This window comes from Callionymus lyra, chromosome 17 (assembly GCF_982586985.1).
Source record: "Callionymus lyra chromosome 17, fCalLyr1.hap1.1, whole genome shotgun sequence".
NCBI lineage: Eukaryota > Metazoa > Chordata > Actinopteri > Syngnathiformes > Callionymidae > Callionymus > Callionymus lyra.
In genome coordinates, this window is record NC_141834.1 from 5,571,919 (window position 1) to 5,597,265 (window position 25,347).

Genomic DNA, 25,347 nt, shown 5'->3' on the forward strand with positions numbered 1-25,347 from the left:
CAGTAGTTTATTCAAAAAAATCTTTTCCTTTTGTGAGGATTATAGCACAGTAATAATCAACACTTTTTTCTCCATTAATCAATATTGTGTTGTGACCGTTTCATGGAAACTGTTGTGTATTTGTTCCCTGAGCTCACGCAGACGGAGGAACTCGCTCTTCAACTCGTCTCCTCTTACAGTTCGCTGTGACTTAACTCGCCTCCTTCATCTTCAATTTAGTGAGATTGAGCAGAGTATCTGTTCTGGTGCTCACAGCATCAGGCCGTGACACTGACCTTGTTAGCTGCTTCTGTCACACTCTGCTATTCAAAACACGTTCGGCTCCAGAAACATCCCAGCGATTCTCTCGCTCGCTTTTCTCCACCATTCTGTCACTTCACGGCCTTCAGCCGTTATCTCTTGATTCGAACACACAAACACTGTCGTCACTCTGAGGAGCCTTAAAAATGTTTGCTTCTGAAATGGACTTGAATCCTGGAAGAGTACCCATCATGCACCAGCAACTGCAAGACATTTAACCCTTGTGTTATCTCAGGGTCAAGGTGACCTGAAGGCCTGAAAACAAATGTGTTCGTGGTATCCCTTGTGTCGTCTCTGGTCAACTGAACGACCTATCTGGCTTCCATAAATACATATGCAGTGGTGGATGTCGTTCACCTTGACCCAGAGAAGACACAAGGGATACCTTGTTAGTTTTCAGCCACCGGGTCACCTTGACCCAGAGATTACATTAAGATTAAGGAGGAAGCAGGAAGGAGAAGCTGATGATAGGAAGGCTTAGGTTCAGAGACTACACTGAGACTTTTAAAAAAAAATATTTTAACCTTTAAAAAAGTTAATTTAAAATGAATGATAGAATTTAATGATATCCATATTGAAATTTTTATTTTATTTTATGTTGAACAAATTATTTTATGATGTGGTTATCATTAATATATAGTTTTAAGACTTAATTTTAATAATTTAAAATAATACATTTTAAACTTTTGTAGCCTTTTAAATTCAGAATTTTCTGGTATCACTATTTAATAGGCAAGTATTTTGTTTAAAACACTGCATTTATAAAATGTATTTTTTTATTTTTGGACTGTAGAAAACGAACTATTTTATATTTTATAAACATTTTGGTTATATTCAATTATTTATTTAAAAATAAATAAATAAACATAAATCTGCAACACAACTCAAAACTAACAGTATAAATAGAAACATAGAAATGTAGCTTCACAGTCTGTATAACTAGCCTGATGCTGTTTTATTTTGTATCCGTGTATCAACCTTATTTGAAACATATGCAAAAACGACAAGAGATTCTAAGGAATGTAAACATGTTATAGTGTTAAATCAATGTCATTATTGTCATAATGACTTTTACCTGTATTTCACTAAATTACTAGTCATTATTCATCGTTGAAGTCCAGCATATTTTGGCTTCCAAAACCACTGATATGTTTATTAATTTTGATTTTAAGTAAAGAATCATCCGACTACACAAACACCACAAATTCTCTTCATTACCTTAATAAAGGTCACAGCTGTGTAGCCATGGAGCCCGAGACCACGGATCCAGTTACCAGGAGAGTATCTTCTCTCAGTTCCATTGAAATGAAGATGCTTGTGTTCGTCTACGGAGCCTCTCGCCTCTCAGCAGACCTGCTGGAGCTTCCTGGACCGGCCTCAGTGCGACACAACAGTGAGTCCCCGGGGAGGGTTTGTGTGTCGAGGAGAGATGACCAACCCGTGTCTTCTAGGTAAGTACTCGTGTGATGTCGGAGGATCCTGCCGAGGTGATCGTCTGATCAATACCTGCTGCAGCAACACGCCATCGATCGTCCTCCGCAGAGAAGATGCTCAAGACAAGTGAATGATATGAAGTGTCTAGTGTTTTTAAAAACATGATCTGGAACATTTGAATGACTTGTATGACACTAGTGTTTGTCTTTCTCTTACCATGACAATGATTTGTCCTTTTGTGTTGGTTTTATATTTAAAATAAACATTTAAGTGAAAAATAATCATCAAATCTTCTTCATGTTTTTCTCTCAAACACTTTTGTCATGTTTTTCTGTGGTGGCTTCATGTGTGTATTTCTCTGTCCTTGAGTGTAATGTGTGTGTTTGTTTTTGTGTCTTTGTTTGGAGGAAGTCTGTGTATGCACTTGTTCCTGTCTTAGTTTAGAATGTGTTGTTTTTCTCCTGTTTTGTGTTTTTCTGTGTCGGGGTGGTGTTTGTGTGTTTCCTTGTCGGGGTGGTGTTTGTGTGTTTCCTTGTCGGGGTGGTGTTTGTGTGTTTCCTTGTCGGGGTGGTGTTTGTGTTTTTTCTTGTCGGGGTGGTGTTTGTGTGTTTCCTTGTCGGGGTGGTGTTTGTGTGTTTTTTTGTCGGGGTGGTGTTTGTGTGTTTCCTTCTCGGGGTGGTGTTTGTGTGTTTCCTTCTCGGGGTGGTGTTTGTGTGTTTTCTTCTCGGGGTGGTGTTTGTGTGTTTCCTTGTCGGGGTGGTGTTTGTGTGTTTCCTTCTCGGGGTGGTGTTTGTGTGTTTCCTTGTCGGGGTGGTGTTTGTGTGTTTCCTTGTCGGGGTGGTGTTTGTGTGTTTCCTTGTCGGGGTGGTGTTTGTGTGTTTCCTTGTCGTGGTGGTGTTTGTGTGTTTCCTTGTCGGGGTGGTGTTTGTGTGTTTCCTTGTCGGGGTGGTTTTTGTGTGTTTCCTTGTCGGGGTGGTGTTTGTGTGCTTCCTTGTCGGGGTGGTGTTTGTGTGTTTCCTTGTCGGGTGGTGTTTGTGTGTTTCCTTGTTGGGGTGGTGTTTGTGTGTTTCCTTGTCGGGTGGTGTTTGTGTGTTTCCTTCTCGGGGTGGTGTTTGTGTGTTTCATTGTCGGGGTGGTGGTTGTGTGTTTTCTTGTCGGGGTGGTGTTTGTGTGTTTCATTGTCGCGGTGGTGTTTGTGCTTTTTCTTGTCGGGGTGGTGTTTGTGTGTTTCATTGTCGGGGTGGTGTTTGTGTGTTTCCTTGTCGGGGTGGTGTTTGTGTGTTTCCTTGTCGGGTGGTGTTTGTGTGTTTCCTTGTCGGGGTGGTGTTTGTGTGTTTCATTGTCGTGGTGGTGTTTGTGTGTTTCCTTGTCGGGGTGGTGTTTGTGCTTTTTCTTGTCGGGGTGGTGTTTGTGTGTTTCCTTGTCGGGGTGGTGTTTGTGTGTTTCCTTGTCGGGGTGGTGTTTGTGTGTTTCCTTGTCAGGGTGGTGTTTCCTTGTCGGGGTGGTGTTTGTGTGTTTTCTTGTCGGGGTGGTGTTTGTGTGTTTCCTTGTCGGGGTGGTGTTTGTGTGTTTCCTTGTCAGGGTGGTTTGTGTGTGTTTTCTTGTCGGGTGGTGTTTGTGTGTTTCCTTGTCAGGGTGGTGTTTGTGTGTTTCCTTGTCGGGGTGGTGTTTGTGTGTTTCCTTGTCGGGTGGTGTTTGTGTGTTTCCTTGTCAGGGTGGTGTTTGTGTGTTTCCTTGTCGGGGTGGTGTTTGTGTGTTTCCTTGTCAGGGTGGTGTTTGTGTGTTTCCTTGTCAGGGTGGTGTTTGTGTGTTTCCTTGTCGGGGTGGTGTTTGTGTGTTTCCTTGTCGGGGTGGTGTTTCCTTGTCGGGATGGTGTTTGTGTGTTTCCTTGTCGGGGTGGTGTTTGTGTGTTTCCTTGTCGGGGTGGTGTTTGTGTGTTTTCTTGTCGGGGTGGTGTTTGTGTGTTTCATTGTCGGGGTGGTGTTTGTGTGTTTCCTTGTCGGGGTGGTTTTTGTGTGTTTTCTTGTCGGGGTGGTGTTTGTGTGTTTCCTTGTCGGGGTGGTGTTTGTGTGTTTCCTTGTCGGGGTGGTGTTTGTGTGTTTCCTTGTCGGGGTGGTGTTTGTGTGTTTCCTTGTCGGGGTGGTGTGTGTGTGTGTTTCCTTGTCGGGGTGGTGTTTGTGTGTTTCCTTGTCGGGGTGGTGTTTGTGTGTTTCCTTGTCGGGGTGGTGTTTGTGTGTTTCATTGTCGGGGTGGTGTTTGTGTGTTTTCTTGTTGGGGTGGTGTTTGTGTGTTTCCTTGTCGGGGTGGTGTTTGTGTGTTTTCTTGTCGGGGTGGTGTTTGTGTGTTTTCTTGTCGGGGTGGTGTTTGTGTTTTTCCTTGTCGGGGTGGTGTTTGTGTGTTTTTTTGTCGGGTTGGTGTTTGTGTGTTTCCTTGTCGGGGTGGTGTTTGTGTGTTTTTTTGTCGGGTTGGTGTTTGTGTGTTTTTTTTGTCGGGTTGGTGTTTGTGTGTTTCCTTGTCGGGGTGGTGTTTGTGTGTTTCCTTGTTGGGGTGGTGTTTGTGTGTTTCCTTGTCAGGGTGGTGTTTGTGTGTTTCCCTGTTGGGGTGGTATTTGTGTGTTTCCTTGTTGGGGTGGTATTAGTGTGTTTCCTTGTTGGGTGGTATTTGTTTGTTTACTTGTTGGGGTAATGTGTGTTTCCTTGTCGGGGTGGTATTTGTGTGTTTCCTTGTTGGGGTGGTGTTTGTGTTTTTTCTTGTCGGGGTGGTGTTTGTGTGTTTCCTTGTCGGGGTGGTGTTTGTGTGTTTCCTTGTCGGGGTGGTGTGTGTGTGTGTTTCCTTGTCGGGGACGTGTTTGTGTGTTTTTTTGTCGGGTGGTGTTTGTGTGTTTTTTTGTCGGGTTGGTGTTTGTGTGTTTCCTTGTCGGGGTGGTGTTTGTGTGTTTTCTTGTCGTGGGGGTTTTTGTGTGTTTCATTGTCGGGGTGGTGTTTGTGTGTTTCCTTGTCGGGGTGGTGTTTGTGTGTTTCCTTGACGGGGTGGTGTTTGTGTGTTTCCTTGTCGGGGTGGTGTTTGTGTGTTTCCTTGTCGGGATGGTGTTTGTGTGTTTCCTTGTCGGGGTGGTGTTTGTGCGTTTCCTTGTCAGGGTGGTGTTTGTGTGTTTCCTTGTCTGGGTGGTGTTTGTGTGTTTCCTTGTCGGGGTGGTGTTTGTGTGTTTCCTTGTCAGGGTGGTGTTTCCTTGTCGGGGTGGTGTTTGTGTGTTTCCTTGTCAGGGTGGTGTTTGTGTGTTTCCTTGTCGGGGTGGTGTTTGTGTGTTTTTTTGTCGGGGTGGTGTTTGTGTGTTTTTTTGTCGGGTTGGTGTTTCCTTGTCGGGGTGGTGTTTGTGTGTTTCCTTGTCAGGGTGGTGTTTCCTTGTCGGGGTGGTGTTTGTGTGTTTCCTTGTCGGGGTGGTGTTTGTGTGTTTCCTTGTCAGGGTGGTGTTTCCTTGTCCGGGTGGTGTTTGTGTGTTTCCTTGTCGGGGTGGTGTTTGTGTGTTTTCTTGTCGGGGTGGTGTTTGTGTGTTTCATTGTCGGGGTGGTGTTTGTGTGTTTCCTTGTCGGGGTGGTGTTTGTGTTTTTTCTTGTCGGGGTGGTGTTTGTGTGTTTCCTTGTCGGGGTGGTGTTTGTGTGTTTCCTTGTCGGGGTGGTGTTTGTGTGTTTCCTTGTCGTGGTGGTGTTTGTGTGTTTCCTTGTCGGGGTGGTGTGTGTGTGTTTTTCCTTGTCGGGGTGGTGTTTGTGTGTTTTTTTGTCGGGTTGGTGTTTGTGTGTTTCCTTGTCGGGGTGGTGTTTGTGTGTTTCCTTGTCGGGGTGGTGTTTGTGTGTTTCCTTGTCGGGGTGGTGTTTGTGTGTTTCATTGTCGGGGTGGTGTTTGTGTGTTTCCTTGTCGGGGTGGTGTTTGTGTGTTTCCTTGTGGGGGTGGTGTTTGTGTGTTTTCTTGTCGGGGTGGTGTTTGTGTGTTTTCTTGTCGGGGTGGTGTTTGTGTTTTTCCTTGTCGGGGTGGTGTTTGTGTGTTTTCTTGTCGGGGTGGCGTTTCATTGTCGGGTGGTGTTTGTGTGTTTCCCTGTTGGGATGGTATTTGTATTTCCTTGTTGGGGTGGTATTTGTGTGTTTCCTTGTTGGGGTGGTATTTGTGTGTTTACTTGTTGGGGTAATGTGTGTTTCCTTGTTGGGGTGGTGTTTGTGTGTTTCCTTGTCGGGGTGGTGTTTGTGTGTTTCCTTGTCGGGGTGGTGTTTGTGTGTTTCCTTGTCGGGGTGGTGTTTGTGTGTTTCATTGTCGGGGTGGTGTTTGTGTGTTTCCTTGTCGGGGTGGTGTTTGTGTGTTTCCTTGTCGGGGTGGTGTTTGTGTGTTTTCTTGTCGGGGTGGTGTTTGTGTGTTTTCTTGTCGGGGTGGTGTTTGTGTTTTTCCTTGTCGGGGTGGTGTTTGTGTGTTTTCTTGTCGGGGTGGTGTTTGTGTGTTTCCTTGTCGGGGTGGTGTTTGTGTGTTTCCTTGTCGGGGTGGTGTTTGTGTGTTTCATTGTCGGGGTGGTGTTTGTGTGTTTCCTTGTCGGGGTGGTGTTTGTGTGTTTCCTTGTCGGGGTGGTGTTTGTGTGTTTTCTTGTCGGGGTGGTGTTTGTGTGTTTTCTTGTCGGGGTGGTGTTTGTGTTTTTCCTTGTCGGGGTGGTGTTTGTGTGTTTTCTTGTCGGGGTGGCGTTTCATTGTCGGGTGGTGTTTGTGTGTTTCCCTGTTGGGATGGTATTTGTATTTCCTTGTTGGGGTGGTATTTGTGTGTTTACTTGTTGGGGTAATGTGTGTTTCCTTGTTGGGGTGGTGTTTGTGTGTTTCCTTGTCGGGGTGGTGTGTGTGTGTGTTTCCTTGTCGGGGTGGTGTTTGTGCTTTTTCTTGTCGGGGTGGTGTTTGTGTGTTTCCTTGTCAGGGTGGTATTTGTGTGTTTCCTTGTCGGGGTGGTGTTTGTGTGTTTCCTTGTCGGGGTGGTGTTTGTGTGTTTTCTTGTCGGGGTGGTGTTTGTGTGTTTCCTTGTCGGGTGGTGTTTGTGTGTTTCCTTGTCGGGGTGGTGTTTGTGTGTTTCCTTGTTGGGGTGGTATTTGTGTGTTTCCTTGTCGGGGTGGTGTTTGTGTGTTTTCTTGTCGGGTGGTGTTTGTGTGTTTCCCTGTTGGGATGGTAATTGTGTTTCCTTGTTGGGGTGGTATTTGTGTGTTTCCTTGTTGGGGTGGTATTTGTGTGTTTACTTGTTGGGGTAATGTGTGTTTCCTTGTTGGGGTGGTGTTTGTGTGTTTCCTTGTCGGGGTGGTATTTGTGTGTTTCCTTGTCGGGGTGGTGTTTGTGTGTTTCCCTGTTGGGGTGGTATTTGTGTGTTTCCTTGTTGGGGTGGTATTAGTGTGTTTCCTTGTTGGGTGGTATTTGTTTGTTTACTTGTTGGGGTAATGTGTGTTTCCTTGTCGGGGTGGTATTTGTGTGTTTCCTTGTCGGGGTGGTGTTTGTGTGTTTCCCTGTTGGGGTGGTATTTGTGTGTTTCCTTGTTGGGGTGGTATTTGTGTGTTTCCTTGTTGGGGTGGTATTTGTGTGTTTCCTTGTTGGGTGGTATTTGTGTGTTTCCTTGTTGGGGTGGTATTTGCTTGTTTCCTTGTTGGGGTGGTATTTGTGTGTTTCCTTGTTGGGGTGGTATTTGTGTGTTTCCTTGTTGGGGTGGTATTTGTGTGTTTACTTGTTGGGGTAATGTGTGTTTCCTTGTTGGGGTGGTGTTTGTGTGTTTCCTTGTCGGGGTGGTATTTGTGTGTTTCCTTGTCGGGGTGGTGTTTGTGTGTTTCCCTGTTGGGGTGGTATTTGTGTGTTTCCTTGTTGGGGTGGTATTAGTGTGTTTCCTTGTTGGGTGGTATTTGTTTGTTTACTTGTTGGGGTAATGTGTGTTTCCTTGTCGGGGTGGTATTTGTGTGTTTCCTTGTCGGGGTGGTGTTTGTGTGTTTCCCTGTTGGGGTGGTATTTGTGTGTTTCCTTGTTGGGGTGGTATTTGTGTGTTTCCTTGTTGGGTGGTATTTGTGTGTTTCCTTGTTGGGGTGGTATTTGTGTGTTTCCTTGTTGGGGTGGTATTTGTGTGTTTCCTTGTTGGGGTGGTATTTGTGTGTTTACTTGTTGGGGTAATGTGTGTTTCCTTGTTGGGGTGGTGTTTGTGTGTTTCCCTGTTGGGGTGGTATTTGTGTGTTTCCTTGTTGGGGTGGTATTAGTGTGTTTCCTTGTTGGGTGGTATTTGTTTGTTTACTTGTTGGGGTAATGTGTGTTTCCTTGTCGGGGTGGTATTTGTGTGTTTCCTTGTCGGGGTGGTGTTTGTGTGTTTCCCTGTTGGGGTGGTATTTGTGTGTTTCCTTGTTGGGGTGGTATTTGTGTGTTTCCTTGTTGGGGTGGTATTTCTGTGTTTCCTTGTTGGGGTGGTATTTGTGTGTTTCCTTGTTGGGTGGTATTTGTTTGTTTACTTGTTGGGGTAATGTGTGTTTCCTTGTCGGGGTGGTGTTTGTGTGTTTCATTGTCGGGGTGGTGTTTGTGTGTTTCCTTGTTGGGGTGGTGTTTGTGTTTTTTCTTGTCGGGGTGGTGTTTGTGTGTTTCCTTGTCGGGGTGGTGTGTGTGTGTGTTTCCTTGTCGGGGTGGTGTTTGTGTGTTTTTTTGTCGGGGTGGTGTTTGTGTGTTTTTTTGTCGGGTTGGTGTTTGTGTGTTTCCTTGTCGGGGTGGTGTTTGTGTGTTTTCTTGTCGGGGTGGTGTTTGTGTGTTTCATTGTCGGGGTGGTGTTTGTGTGTTTCCTTGTCGGGGTGGTGTTTGTGTGTTTCCTTGTCGGGGTGGTGTTTGTGTGTTTTCTTGTCGGGTCGGTGTTTGTGTGTTTTCTTGTCGGGGTGGTGTTTGTGTGTTTTCTTGTCGGGGTGGTGTTTGTGTGTTTCCCTGTTGGGATGGTATTTGTGTTTCCTTGTTGGGGTGGTATTTGTGTGTTTACTTGTTGGGGTAATGTGTGTTTCCTTGTTGGGGTGGTGTTTGTGTGTTTTTTTGTCGGGTTGGTGTTTGTGTGTTTCCTTGTCGGGGTGGTGTTTGTGTGTTTCCTTGTCGGGGTGGTGTTTGTGTGTTTCCCTGTTGGGGTGGTATTTGTGTGTTTCCTTGTTGGGGTGGTATTTGTGTGTTTCCTTGTTGGGTGGTATTTGTTTGTTTACTTGTTGGGGTAATGTGTGTTTCCTTGTCGGGGTGGTATTTGTGTGTTTCCTTGTCGGGGTGGTGTTTGTGTGTTTCCCTGTTGGGGTGGTATTTGTGTGTTTCCTTGTTGGGGTGGTATTTGTGTGTTTCCTTGTTGGGGTGGTTTTGTTTGTTTACTTGTTGGGGTAATGTGTGTTTCCTTGCTGGGGTGGTGTTTGTGTGTGTCTGTGTCGAATTGGTGTGTGTGTTTCCTTATTGGGTTAGTATTTGTGTGTGTCCGTGTCGGGTTGGTGTGTGCGTTTCCGTGTTGGGGTGGCATGTACTTATTGGTTTGGGTGGTGCCGTTTCTGTTTTAGTGTTGGGTTCCAGTAGTTGTTTTTTGAGGTTACGTATTCTTCGGGGTTGGGATGGTGCCTGATTAGTCTGGGGTTTAATCCCAGCTCAGGATAAGATTGTTCCGTTGTGTCCTTGAGCCAGACACTTAACCTGATGTTTGAGCTGGTGCGCTGCATCGCAGCCTACTCCCATCAGTGTATGATTGTGTGACTTAGTAAAAGCATAGAAAAGCTCTATACAAGTAAGAACACACACATACCACCCCAAGAAAGAAACAAATACACACACACACACAGAGATGCACACCAACAGAAGTACACAAACACAACTACGAAATAGAAACACACACGCTATATAATTAGACCCCCTGCAAACAGAAGCACATTCACTTCTAACGGCAACACAAATACACTCAATGACGACAAAAAACACACTCAAAGACAAAAATCGGCACAAAAAGGCACCACACAAAAAAAAACATAGTTCACCAATTAAATGAATGGATAATATGTTGGTAATTAAATGGACGTGTCATTTATCTGAGACTGTAAAGAAGAGGTATAAACACTAGACATGACACCGTTACCACGGCAACATGGCAACAGATAAGCAGATGATTAAATATGTTGATAAAGTCACAACAGCCGTTCTTCAATGTAAAATATGTGCAGAAAAAACACACAAACACAATCAAATGTATGATCTTTATTCAGGGACCAACATGTGAAGCCAGACACCGACATGTGCACATCGTCTCCTTGTTAGCTTTGCATAGGATGTGTGTGTTTCCCCGCGTGCGCACACACACACACACACACACACACACACTCACACACACAAACACACGCAGAGGGAGTGCAGGGCAACAGTGGGGCTAATTTGTTTTGGAAGGAATTAATTAGACATTATTAGGGGGAAAACAAAAGGCGAAGCGGCAGCCTGTTTAACGCCGCCACGACAAAGAAGCAAACCTGTCATGGAACAATGGGCTAATATCCACCGACCGCCTCCTCCGGAAAAATTACCTCCCGGAACAATAGCCCGGCGAACACATGCCAGATCGGAATGTTCCGTCACACGCGTAGATCTTTGGTGGGTTAGAGTCGCCTCCATAATTATAAACTAAATTACAGATGAAACAGAGGTTTGTTGAGGAGTAAATTCAACTCTTTCAGAAGGATTTTCTAGTTGGATTTTCTGGACATGATGTCCTCGGATGAAGGACAAAAAAAGTAGGTTGTATGTAGTAATGAAAACTTCAGGTTTTCACGATAAAAAAGACAAACATTTTGTTGGTTTAAATTCAACTATTTTGACTTCACTGGGATCATACGGATGTTGCTCATTGGCTGACGGTGCCGGCCAATCAGATTTAAGCTTGATTTATTTGTCTGGATATTATCCAACGAAACTATATAAACAAAAAAATGATTTATTACAAGTAGCGACTTTTACTCGTGTAAAGTTAGGCAAGTGTGTTTTTTCATTTCCATTTTTTCCTACTTTTTATATTTATTTATTTTTATGTATTTTAAAAAACGTATTTGGAGACAGAGGGAAGTAAACCTAGTCCACATGATCACGGTTGTAAATGACAATAAAGTTTAGATTTTCCTTACATCCTTCATCTGCTTCTAGAATCATCTCAAAGTTCCTCCTCACAGCCATTTCTTCAGCACGGCCAGCGCGGAGTTGAAGGTGAACTGGGCGTGATGGGTTCCTCGGTGAGCCAGCAGCAGGGATCCGGCCTCGGGCCCGTGGCCCGCCGACAGCAGCCGGGCCGCGGCCCTCTCCACGTCCCAGCCCGCCTCCTGGTGGGCGGACAGCATGTGGGCGCTGAGCAAAGGGTAGAGGGCGGAGGAGACGCAGCCCACCAGGAGGTCTGCGTCCAGCAGCACCGACAGGAGCTCGGCGTCGCAGCAGGAGGCCGTTTCCTGGAGGGAAAAAAAACACCGGGAAAGTGTAAACATGGGGAGACCAGACGAAGCTCTTTGACTCTCGCTGCAGACGAGTTCGACTTCTCTTCGGTCGAACCAGCAGTGAAGGTCGGGAAACAAATATTTGGTCGAGTCAATATTTGAGTCATGCACCAGAAATAAAACTTTTACAGTGTTAATACTTCGGAAATTAAATAAATTCAGCCACTATCCATTAAAAAGTGATCAGACCAAAGCAAACGATTAGCTTGGTTCATTAGCCCCGCCCACTCATTTTGACAGATTTGATAGTCATGAAATGTTGATCATTGAAATAATTAAATAAAATGAACGTAAACATTTTACGATATAAATTAAATACATTAGCTTTTTTGAATGAATCAATGGCCCATTTAATTGGCTATTCAATTGAATATCGCATTTATTCCATACATATTTTGCCATGTTGAAAATATTCATTTGATTTAAACAAGTTATTTGAGTGATATTAAATACATCTGAACATGACATTTAAGCACGTAATTTAGAAAACAAAATGTAAATCAAGTTGATTACAAATCGAAGTAAACCTTAGTGTCTAGATCATGGTTTCATGTACGACACTAGTAAGTAAGTAAGTAAGTAAGTAATTTTTATTTATATAGTGCTTTTCCAGACCAGGGTCACAAGCGCTTAAACAATGAAAACAATATTCAATAAAGTATATATTTTAAAGATCAAGATAAAACTGATAATACAACAGAGTTCCAGAAAATCAAGGAAAAGCCTGAACAAATAAAAACGTCTTAAGATGTTTCTTAAAGGAGTCAGTAGATCCATCAAGCGCAAAGAGAGAGGAAGATCGTTCCAAAGCTTAGGAGCAACAGCCTGAAAAGATTTCTCTCCTCTGGTCCTGAACCGTGTGCGAGGAACCATCAGTAGATTCTGATCCACAGACCTCAGAGCCCGAGCTGGGGTGTAAGGCTGGATCAGATCAGTGATGTAAGGAGGAGCCTGACCATGAATAGCTCCTAAAGTAAGAACCAGAATTTTATAGTTGATCCTGAAAGAAACTGGAAGCCAGTGAAGAGTTTTAAGGATCGGAGAAATGTGAGTTCTTCTACTAGAGCGGGTCAGAATTCTCGCTGCAGAGTTCTGAATCAACTGCAGGCGAGACAGATACTTCTTGTTAAGACATGAAAACAAACTGTTACAATAGTCCAGACGAGAAGAAACAAACGCATGGATTACAAGCTCCAGATCATGTTCCGACAACATTTTCCTAAGTTTAGAGATTTTTCTCAGTTAAAGGAAACAGTTTCTGGTCAGTTTTCTGCAATGTCGAACAAGAGACATGTCTTTATCAAATACAACACCCAGGTTTCTCAGGCTCAGTTTGACAGACTGACCTAAGTCACCCAAGTACTGACTCAACCCTGGAATCTTATCATCAGGAGCAATCACCAGTGTTTCAGTTTGGTCCACATTTAGCTGCAAAGTGTTTTCACTCAGCCATTGTTTGATTTCTAGCAAACAATTGACTAAGCTGTTCAGCCTCTGGGGCTCAGTTGGATAAAAAGAGCAGTAGAGCTGGATGTCATCAGCAAAAATGTGATAAGAAACATCAGGAAATCTCTGAATGATTTTACCGAGGGGAATCAAGTACAGCAAAAACAATAAAGGACCCAGAACAGAACCTTGAGGGACTCCACACAACAGATCTGCCGATTCAGACCTCATTTGATTGGCAGATACACTAAAACTGCGCCCAGAAAGGTAAGATGAGAACCATTCTAACACAGACCCAGACAGTCCCACTTCATCCCTCAGTCTACTTAGCAGGATCTGGTGATCAACTGTGTCAAAGGCTGAGGACAGATCCAAGAGAACCAGAACAGTGGATTTACCTGAGTCAGCCGACATCATGATGTCACTGGACACTTTCAATAAAGCTGTCTCCGTAGAGTGATGTTTACTGAAGCCAGACTGAAACTTCTCATGGATGTCGCTCTGATCCAGGAACAAAGACAGCTGCTCAGACACCACCTTCTCCAAGATCTTGGACAAGAAAGGGAGCTTAGAAATAGGCATGAAATGACTGAGGTCAGTCGGGTCTGAACCTGTTTTTTTGAGCAGAGGCTCCACAATGGCATGTTTAAATGCATTAGGAAAAACCCCAGTGGAAAGGGAGAGGTTCACCATGTTGGTAACCCAGGGGCCAATTACATCAAATACTTTGATAAAGAGCCTACAAGGAAGGACGTCATCTGAGCAAGAGGAGGGTTTCATCTTGTTCACTAGTGCTGAACTATCACCTAAAGATACAGCAGTGAAGGAGGACCAAGAGGAGGAGAGGGGCTCAGAGACAGTAGGGGTTCCAAACAAAGGGGGAGAGATTTTCTCTTTGATCAATTTAATTTTGTCAATGAAAAATCTCAACAATGAATTGCTGTCAGCTTCACAGAAGACAGGCTTGATTTGAGGAGCAGGAGACACAAGTGAATTAATCGTGTCAAACAAAACTTTGGGGTTTTTCTTATTTGCTGCTACCAGTTTTCTGATGTAATCAGATCTAGCAGTTTCTACCATCTCATTGTAAGAAGACATCAGATCCCTGAGGTGAAGTCTGTGAACCTCAAGTTTAGTGGTAGTAGTCAAAAATGTGTTGAGAATATTTTTTAATGTCATAGTGAAAATATAACTCTAAAACTTTGTCATTTTTTACTAAAAATTGAATTTATGGTCCATACTTGTCCAAACATGTCCTAAAATATGACTTGATGTCAGGGGCCGAGGTCTAAAGCAGGCAAGTTCCAACAGAAATAAATTATGATTCATTTGATATTTTTGGTAAAATTATGTCAATTTATCTTAAACGTGTTAGCTTAGCTAGCTGGAACAGCACTAGCTACTGTCACTCTGAGATTAGAAACGTAATTCTGTAACTGTCGCTCCGAAACAAAAACTGACAAACATAATTAATTATTTCTATTGTACATTGTTGGTAATATTGGAAAAAGGACTAAAAGCTTAAACCAGAATAAAAAACATGTAGCTTAGGTTGATGTATAGCAATAGTCAACAGGTAAACTAATGCTATCTTAGCATCAAATTAACATCCAGTATCTAAATGGATAATAATTCCGTCCAGTATAATAAAACAGTTTAAAAAGAGACACATTAAACAAAAGTTATAGAAGTTACAAGCAATTTGTGCTGCAGTTAAAATGAGAAGACAACTAGGATGTAAACACTGCTCGAGGGGAAAATATACATGTTCGCTGGAAAGTTAAACAATAGAAATTAAATAATCAGAACGAAATGAAAAGACTTCATTACTAACATAAACGTGCAAGAAAATAAATCTTGCAAGGCTTCTGAAGCTAATTGTACAGAATAAGATTAGCATTATAAACTAGCTACATGCTAATAGAGCTAAACATTAGCAAAAGTTCAATTCACAAATTCAATTCAATGTAATTGGTTAGTAGCGTGAGAACACTTTGTTCAAACGTCCAGCCTTTTAAATAACAACAAAAAAACACCAAAATAGGAGGTTGAGTATAAATCGTCATTATTTAAAATGCTTCATAATGATAATGACGACTCTTGACCTTTGAACTCAATATCCTCCAGTGCAGTGAAGATGTTGTTGGAGCTTCAGGGCGAGGCGGCGGGTCATCAGTGACTCACATCTCGACTCTCTGGACCGTTTACAGCCTCGATTAGTTGGCCGGCGCTCGCAGAACTGGCTCACACAGAAGAACGAGTCTGTGTCGGGGTATTTCTGGAGGCGAGGCGGATCAATTATAAATGTGCGGCTCGTGTTGTCGCCTCTGGAGGAGAAACTTGATACATTTCTCATCATCGCCGGCGAAATCTCGACACAGGATCATCCCATTCCTCTCCTCGTGCTCGGATCCAGATCCAAACAACACAGAGCCACAAAATAAAGGTTAAGCTCAGTAATTATGGGTAACAGTGGAGACGCTGCCGGAGGAGCTGATGTGGATTTAAATAGATGGATAGATGGACTTTATTAATCCCTCTGGAGGTTTCAGGTTCACAGCGGACGAAAGTTTCATAAAAACAAGAACAAAGTTAAAATAAAAAGAACAAAATACAAGTGCTAATATAAAGAACATAGATCAAATGACACAAAAAAAGGATACAAAGATTAACATAGAATAGCATCATCCCTTCACTCCACTCCTGCCCCAAAATTATATAATCTAGTTATGAATAAAATGTTAGACAATGTGGAACTTTACACTTATTTAAAATGATTTATTTTTTCTTCACTCCTTCGAGAAAATGGATGAAGGTCAAGCGTGTGTTCTTAACACTTTTAATGGCTCAAAAATATGTGTTAAAAAGTGCTAATGTGTGTATTTTGTAAGAATATATCTTACATTATGTTTGTTGTTTTAGGTAAGTGATGCAAAATTACTGTGTCATGTGTTTTTTTCAAATTTTATTAACCACAGGTTTATTATTTACTGCCTGTATTAGAATCTCTCAAAGGGTCAAAAATCTTGTGTTTTTCGGATAAGCAAAGGAATATACCAGAATGAAGTACATTTATGTGTCTAACAGATTGCATGACACCTCAAATAATAATGGAAATATAAATAGGAACATTTCTGTTGCAGAATGCGTATAACAAATCCAGTTTAAACAAAATATTTGCTTCGGTCTCTATTTGATTATTTGATGTCTATTGAAATAGAGCCTGATGTAAAGGGCAACTGATGTGAAAACCCAATGTTGAAGTCTGTATCTCCGGGATGCAGTAAGTCCCTCATCATGACCATGTTTTGAGAGTTATTACTTTATAAACTTCTCCCATGACTGAAATCTCAGCAAAAAAGAGGTAACGATAGCGGAGTCCATTATGACGTAATAAAGTTCTTCCCTCCTCCTGGATCCAGATTTAACCACGCCCCGCTTTGTTTATACAAGGATACCCTTGGAGTTCCGAGATTGGTGACATGTTGTGACGAACTCCACCTGACCAATCAGAGCAGAGGGGGCGTGGTTAGTACATCCCTGTGATCTGGAGTTATGTCGGATGCTATACACCGTGAAAAGCAATTATGTTAGCACTCTACCCCGGGTTCTGATGGGACAACAAGATAAGCATCTCGTCCGCCTGAGGAACCAGCAGCTGGCGTGTTATCCGACTATATTTAGAACAACGGCCTCTGTCTTTTCTAACACACAACGCTGAAGTTTGAGGCTCGGAGATGTCATCAGGACCACATCATCTGCCAGAAGCTGGCATGTAATCCTCGTGTCCATGAGCCGCAAAACCCCTTCGCTCGCATGACTGCGACTTCCCTTCTGATCAGTGGGCGCAAGTTGAAATCTGGATTCATTTGAAGGGAAAAAACGCTGGTGCTCCGTCACACTCGTGCTGCAGGGGAGCAAGAGTCGGACTTGACATGGAAGAGCTCCTGACGTACAGTGTTCCACGCATGACTAATAATTGAATTCCCCTCGTGCACGTGGCTACACCCTGCATATGAATCATGACAAGCCGAGACGGGGAGCTTGAGAGAGGAAGCAGACGACTGGGGCTGCTCCTGCGGGGTAACTGACAGAAGAGGAGAGCCACGGAGGAGACAGCTGGAAGTGGAGTTCTGAGAACGTTCCTCGGAGATGGAGAGTGAAGGAAACCAGACGGCTGAAGGCATCGGTGACAAGTGTATGCAGCTGCTGAAGGCTCGTGGAAGAACCGCAACTCTCTCACCAACTTTGAGGCGAGACAACACCACTCATTTTGAATTAAAGGAAGGGTAGCTGATCTTTAAAACATTGTGAAGAGGCTGCATTTTCTTTTCTTTTTTTAAAAAAAGGATGTTTTTGCAGGACTTTTCATTCCAAGGTTGACTTAAATACATGTTCTTGTAGAAACATTTAATTTACTGGATCAAGCCATATAGTTGTACTTTTAAAGAAAAAATGTATATTGTTCAGGTATGAGTATGTGTGTGTGTGTGTGCCCTGCGACAGACTGGCATCCTGTCCAGGGTGTCCTCTGCCCCAATGAATCTGGGATAGGCTCCAGTCTCACCGTGACCCCGATAAAGGATAAAGTGGTAGAAAATAAATGAATGATGATTAAAAATTATATATGCTTAGAAATCCTGCTCCGGTAAAATCAGGCCAGTGGGCTAAAAACGGCCCTTCCAGTCATTTTATACGGCCTACTATACTATTATTATTAAATTCTAGATTAACATTATTAAAAAACAAGATGGACAACATGACATGGGATAAATTTCCCATTGTCCCCTTTGGTCTTTTAGTCTTATCTCCTTGGCAGAAACATTTATTTGCAGTTAAATTCCATATCCTTAGACGGAACTAATGGGGTCATTTTTATTCATAATGTTGCTCATTTGCTATTGTTTCAGCCGACATGTAGACAACAGACACATTAGGACCGATAGTGACCGTCTGGAAATTCATCGTTGAGAATAAAGGTCGATTAATTTCGCTCGACTGAAACCTCCCTTGAATATGAGACACGTGATGATTATCTGGTGATATAATGGCTGCAGAATGAAAATTATAACAACATTAGGTCCCTTGTTATTGTCCTTCAACGCCAACTTCAATTGCTTAATTAGTAAATGTGTGAAAAAATAGGTACGGACAAAAGAAGTAGATTATTCAATTAGTGTCTTCCAGATATTGCATATTATGGGGGAGAATGAGCTGCTTGGCAGAGGTCTTTGTTTTTCTTTCTTTTTGTATTTAAATACAATTTCGTATAAGTTTCAACACAATTACTATAGACTTCAGCAGTTGTTGACTGGTTATAGATTATAAATACTCTTATGATATGTTAAAAACATCAAAGGTAAAAAACAGAAGATATCAGACAACTAGACACTAATAAAACATGGCATACAATCAAAGGAATTACTTATGTGAGTCAAGAAATGTACTTGTGGAAAAAAAAATAATTGCTGACCAAGATAAAAACTTAAATAAATAACAAATAGTTGAAAGACAAATGAAAAGAATAAACGTCTAAATCAATACAGCTTTTTTGATTGTCAACATGACTCGGCAACAAATCTTGGCAACCAGTACTCAAAAAATAAAAGTTAGATAAATGTGATTTTGGTATTACAATGTATTTAAGAAACAAATTCTTAATACAAATGTATTTTGGGAATCGTTTTTACTGGTTCACAACAGGTCCTTTTGAACTAAAGAAATGTCCCCAAAAAATGTAATAAAAAAAACAACATTTTTGACAAGGTACTAAGAAGCTTTGACATTCATTGAAACGTATTTTGTTGTTGACATGTTCTGTCTGTATTACTTTGCTAAATTGTTTTACTGAAAAGGCGCTGTGGATGTGAAAAGTGGCGAAGCTAGTTCAAGAATTACCCAAAATACGACTCTACTTTGAGATACACGTTTAGTTTCTTTACCTTTCTTAGTTCAAGACAACATTAATTAATGAGAGAAGATAAAAGGGAAAAAAAAGATCAGTTTGGTCTGGTATCTACCATTATATCTGAACCAATACACATAGCTTTCCTACCAAGTCATAATTCGTAGGTGAACACTATGATTGAACCAAGGGTAGTAATAGCTTCAGCTTCAGTGTGAGTCAATGACGTGCTGCTAATCACACGAGTCATGTTGTCTCAGGCAGCAGTAATGATCCCTCGATCCACGAGTGAGACCGGGCCAGAGCTCCGTCAGTCAGAACGATAAGGAGCGAGTGTTAAAAATGAGCCCCGGTGGCAGCTATCAGGTTTCGGGACATTTCAGGTGTTGCCGCCGCTTCGCACCTGCAGATGAGATCCCCTCATGCATAAACTTTCACATCTCGCTGAATTTCAGAGAGAAACAAGAGCAGAATACAAACCAGACATGATGTCGTCGTCGTACTCGGCGGAACCCAAAAGGCACATCTCCATAAGGGTAGCGGCAAAAAAAAACCTCCCGCTCCATATAAATATAGAACACCTTTCCCGATCTATTAAGGAAACGACACCAATGCGTGCCCGCGAGCGTGCACACACAACCACACACACAACCGCACACACAACCGCACACCTTCCAGGCTATTACGGCTCGACGGAGTCGGCAGAGACAGCCGATTTGAGTCCGCGAGTCTGTGGGACTGACAGCCGGGCTGCAAATAGACGTGACAGAGCGGCAGAAGAGAATGTTGATATCAGAGCTCGCGAACTTCTGTGGCCCGGCATGGATGGTTCCATCACATCTCGGCGGCTGCTACTGAACCCAACCGACCGAGACTGTCATATATTTCAGTCTTATTGGATGGGATTGAGACTGAAGATCTGAAGATGAATGGATGACGGAGGGATGAATGATCAGAAGAAAGTAAAAAGTAGATTGAAGTATCTGTAAACTGTTGAAGTATCAAATACTAAATGGATTATAAACCAAGATGTTGCTCTTGCTATCAATCCTTGAAAATATGTTATCGTCACTTCAGCATCTTAAGATTCGCACAGGATAATATTACCTGTGGACCGAAGGCGATTTGTAATAATTGCGGAGACTGTCGAAGATTTAATACCGTGCGAATGCGCCATGTCTGTGATTTGTAATGTAATAATTCCGCTGCAAATTACCTACTGTAATTCCCCAAACACGGGTGTCAGGTGATAATACTAGTCCAGTGCGAATCTGCATCCCGGTGTCTATTATTGTCATTTGGCGGTTTTCCATCTTGCAGCGTATATGCTACCTTTCTCTTTCAGTAATTGCACGCCATTTTAGATCTGTAACTCTAGGCTATGGGTTCAGAATAATGGAGGCTGCGGTGGACATTTTGACGTGGTCTTGACAGCTTTACATCTCACATGGACACAGATCCGCAAAAAGGCAAAAAATGAAAGAGAGACCATGGTCAAATGATGTGGCCTGGATATCATGCATGTGGTAAGTCCATTGAAATGACAGTAGCCTACAAGCTAATAACTAGATAGGTTGGTTGGTTGGACGGATGGACGGACGGACGGACGGACGGACGGACGGATAGAACTTCCCAAATTTTCCTTCGGGAAATTGTTTATTAGCTCCATTTGGTCTTTAATTTTGGTCCAGTCTGCAAATTCTTTTACGTTGGGGCACCGCCGCACAAGCTCTCCGTTAATCCGCTCCCACACCATATGGTTGTGCCTCATAGATTCAAAACAGTTGTTGGTATTGGGCCTCGCCCCATATAGATATTAAATTAAATGTCTTGTCTCGAGTCCAGTGCCTTCTTTTGGAGTGTTTACCTTTTGGAACGTGTGGTACAACAGGCGTAACCATTGCGGATGTGACGACATATCCAGCCGCGATGTCAGTAAAACAGACTATTTTACAGACGTCGCTTATCCTGTGCGAATGTACTTGTAATAACCCAGAGGTGGGTTAATTTAGAAATAAATAAATGTTGGGTGTTTAGCAAAAAGTAAGTGCTTTTTAAGTCTTTTCATCAAATAAAAGCAGCCCTTAAAAAATAGCACTTCAAATTAGACTGAAACTTGATTTGTATAGTCGAAATGCTACAGACGACAGGGCGGTAGAGCGGTTGGGTTGTGACTAAGAAGTTGCATGTTCAATCACAGCTCCGGATATGGTTGTGTTTTTGTGTCCCTGAGCCAGATATCAATGGCACATGATGGTGAGCTGATGCCTCGCAGCCTACTCCCATCACTGTGTGTTTGTGTGTGTGTGTGTGTGTGTGTGTAGAGTTAGTGTAAAGCTCTGTGTGCTGAACAAGCAAATAACGCCTTATATAAGCAAGAACCATTTACCAAGACAGATGAGACATCCTGGAGCCAGAAGATCAAGACAATAAACAGAGACACACTTGGGGATATGAGAGAGACGTCCTTCTTTAGACTAAAAACTGGTTCACGCATTTGACCATAATCAATATTTCCATACTTTAGGAACAGTTGATAAAAAGACAAAGCAGAAAAATCTAAGATATCAATGACTGGCGATTCCTCTGCTTATTATGGACACCAGGAATAGGTATTTCCGAGATGTGTGACTGTGGATCGCATTCAAAACTGCAGTTCAATCGCACAAGGCTGATATCTCTCAGACAATTGTACTCTTATAAGTCTGAAGCGATCAACTTTGATTCCTCATCGAAGGATTCTATTTGGCTGAAAAGGAAATCTTCCCCTCATAACTCTACCTTCCCCTTTAAAGAAAAGGTCGACTGATTGCGCCGCGAGGAAAGAATATTTTGTGCTCAGACTGTGTGCTTGTCAGGGTTAAAAGCCTCTCCAAGTCAAACAATTTTCATCCACTCAGCCCTGAATGGAAAACAGAGAGGCGTCTTGTGTCTTTGTATGTGTGAGAATAAACGTGGACGAGCTCGCAGGTGGAGCAAACAGAGAATTTAGAGGAGAGCCACATCAAACGGTGAGCTACCAGAAGCCCAACCTCCTTCCTGGCTGTTTGATTTTCATTCCTCTCTGGCTCCACGCTTGAGCGACAGCTGGGGTTTTTCTCGTTCCCGCTCATTGGACTCAAAGTGTTAGCCGACTGGTCAGGTCAAATTTTCACACCCTTGTTTCCCCATTCCTCCACAGCATGTTTCTCATTTCTTGTAAATCTCCCTCAGTCATCCCCTGCTTCATCCTGATGGAAAGCTTAATTGGAATTACGGTACACGTACAATGTCTAATACATAATGCATCGCCCTGCCTTCTTTTATCATTTAAATCATGGAGCTTCTTTGGAATGCCAGACAACACTCAGCTATCGCAGAGTTCCCCACCCTATCATCTCCGTGGTCCCTCGACTTTTGTTTCCGTGCACATGTTAACACACCACAACAGACCATGCTCACCGACAGCTTGACGTGATCGAAAGTGACAGTAGAGAATCAGAAGCTAAAAATGAAAACCGGGCGGTGACGCACGGCTACAAACAAACATGCTCACGTTGAGCACACACATTTGTTAAAAGATCTACTGCAACAGAGAAGTGGTAAACAAACTCCCTCAGATCAACAATTCGTAGTATAATCAAGACTCACAACGAGGTTTTACTAAAATGCCAAATGAGAATCTCTGTGTAACATTGGTGAAGATCCAATCTGAAAAATGATCTTTATTGAATTACAAATCTTTTTGGGGGCAAGACTGTGAGTAAGAGGGAGGCAGGAGGAACAGAGAAGCTGCAGTGAGTAGAAGAAAGGAGTTGGACTATGTGATCAAGAGTAATGGACAGAGATCATAGATAGAGAAGGTGAAGAAGTGATCGTAGATGCAACACATATAGACGATTGACAGCGCGAGTCTGTTGAAGAAAAGTAGGTAAAATGATGTCTGGTTTAGAGACAGTATCTAGACTCAAAGACAAGATAAAAAAGTCAGAAACCGACACCAAAACAGTGTATCAAAGGCAAAAATTGACGTCCAGAAGTCTGGAAAGTTTGGACATATAGAGAACAGGGAGTTGACTTACTGAGACAATATCTGTCGGTAAATGCCAAAAAACACGCTTTACAAATAGTAATTATTAACTTACATAATCAGGTGATTTAGATATTCAATATCCAAAAACATTTGAGCAATTAGGTACAACCTATAAATCATCTTTTGCACACAATCCAATAGAGCAGTGATAACAAGACCCATCCACACCAGGAAGAGTTCATGTTTGTTTTACTTTTATTTTTACTTACTTTTATAGAGCACGGCAGGTATTACTGTGACAAAATAAATGGTAACTTGAATCTAGTCTGCCTCCTAGTCTTCTTGTAGACATAAAGGTTAACTAGGACTTTGAACTTTACTTTAACAACTCTAAAATGTCTGGTACCTGAACTTTCTTTTGATAATTTCTGAATTTTTCCTTCTTAGTCTCTCCAAATAAAAACCTAAAGTTCTTCAAATCTCACTATTCTCTCTCTCACGTTCTTGTGTTTGTGTCTGATATCAGTTTCTAAACCATACAACAAGACAGGTCTCACAAACGACCTATTAAGCTTTCCTTTACTTGTGCATCATAGATCACCGTCATTTTTGTCTCCATCTCTACAAACGGATCTGTATTTTCTTCTTCACCTCTCTTAATCTCTGTCCAACAGTCATTTACAAGCATGTATTCTTTCTTGCTTCCATCAATCTTCATTCCTTTTATATCCGGCTTCTACTTCGATTCCTCTTTTTTTTTTGCTGATGACATCCAGCTCTACTGCTCTTTTGACCCAACTGAGCCCCAGAGGCTGAACAGCTTAGTCAATTGTTTACTAGAAATCAAACAATGGCTGAGTGAAAACACTTTACAGCTAAATGTGGACAAAACTGAAACACTGGTGATTGCTCCTGATGATAAGATTCCAGGGTTGAGTCAGTACTTGGGTGACTTAGGTCAGTCTGTCAAACTGAGCCTGAGAAACCTGGGTGTTGTATTTGATAAAGACATGTCTCTTGTTCGACATTGAAGACAACTGACCAGAAACTGTTTCCTTCAACTGAGAATAATCTCTAAATTTAGGAAAATGTTGTCGGAACATGATCTGGAGCTTGTAATCCATGCGTTTGTTTCTTCTCGTCTGGACTATTGTAACAGTTTGTTTTCATGTCTTAACAAGAAGGAGCTGTCTCGTCTGCAGTTGATTCAGAACTCTGCAGCGAGAATTCTGACCTGCTCTAGTAGAATAACTCACATTTCTCCGATCCTTAAAACTCTTCACTGGCTTCCAGTTTCTTTCAGGATCAACTTTAAAATTCTGGTTCTTACTTTCAGAGCTATTCATAGTCAGGCTCCTCCTTACATCACTGATCTGATCCAGCCTTACACCCCAGCTCGGGCTCTGAGGTCTGTGGATCAGAATCTACTTATGGTTCCACGCACACGGCTCAGGACCAGAGGAGAGAAATCTTTTCAGGCTGTTGCTCCTAAGCTTTGGAACGATCTTCCTCTCTCTTTGCGCTTGATGGAGTCTACTGACTCCTTTAAGAAACATCTTAAGACGTCTCTATTTGTTCAGGCTTTTCCTTGAATTTCTCGAACTCCTGTGTTGTTCTCAGTATTATCTTGATCTTTAAAGTATGTACTTTTTTGAGTATTGTTTTGATTGTTTAAGCGCTTTGTGACCCTGGTCTCGAAAAGCGCTATATAAATAAATATTACTTACTTACTTATTTACTCTTTTGACAAGCAACAAATCCCTATATCATTAGCAAACATCATGGTCATCGGAAATGTCATCCTAACCTCGCCCTAACCTAAAGTATTTATGACTACAAGTAAAGTTGTATTATCAAATGCATGCCATCAAAACGTTTTTAGAAACTTGTAAACCACAGTCATAAACACAAGGCTTTCATCTGAAGGGAAGTAAAATGGGAAATATTGGAGAAAATATGTAGAGCCAAAGTATGTTCATCAAATTTGCTTAACATATATTATCTCACTGATTTTATTACTTATCACTGCTTGCGAAGGAAAGGACATCTTTAAGTAGTAGATAGTAGTAAGACGCTAGCCCCGACCATGAGCTTTAATAACTCATAATGGGAACAGGGTTCTAACAGCTTTGTGCTTCAGAAATAACATGTAAACTCTGTGTTCTTCTTTCTCTCTTGTAGGTAAAACTAGTGACTTTTAACCAGATTTGACCTCTATTCTTTGTTTAAGTAAAACCCAGGGGATATGATTGCGATAGGACTGAATGGACTAGGCCGTACGCCATGAGGCCGCCGTCAAATAACACAAACACATTTGGTGAAGTCGCAAAAGGCTTTTGGTAATGCCATATTAATTAAAAAAAACATAGTTCAAATTAATCTGTCGTGAAATAAATCCCTAGTGCTCTGCAGTTATGAAAAAATGGAAAGTAATAAAAGTTGTAATCTGTGTCAAACAAACGCACACACTCACAGACACACACACGCTCACATCATCAGGAGCAAAGTTCATCCATTTATGTCGCATTAGGAGTAAACTTACCCTCAGGCAGATGAAAGTTAGAATAAAAGTCAGGTGAATTAAGAGTGGCATTTAGAAAAAGCCTTCACTTGTTATTTGTTTCTTTTTTTCTTAAGTGTGGAATTAATTTGGCTGGGAACGCTGCAGCGAAGCAAACTGTGACAAAAGAGCAAAGCACAATGAAACGATTGCCGTAATTGAAAAGTAAGTGCAGTCTATTA

At 42.2% G+C, this 25,347-nt stretch overlaps 1 protein-coding gene across 1 annotated transcript in view; it reads right to left on the bottom strand.

Annotated features, from left to right (window-relative positions):
• Window positions 1-9,953: 9,953 nt before the first annotated feature.
• nbas (NBAS subunit of NRZ tethering complex) overlaps window positions 9,954-25,347 on the bottom strand; it is a 212,561-nt gene continuing 197,167 nt past the window's right edge. The window contains exon 53 of the mRNA XM_087812214.1: window positions 9,954-11,197. Within this exon, the coding sequence (XP_087668340.1) occupies window positions 10,922-11,197 (276 nt within the window). The 3' untranslated portion in view covers window positions 9,954-10,921. The remainder of the gene's footprint in view (window positions 11,198-25,347) is intronic.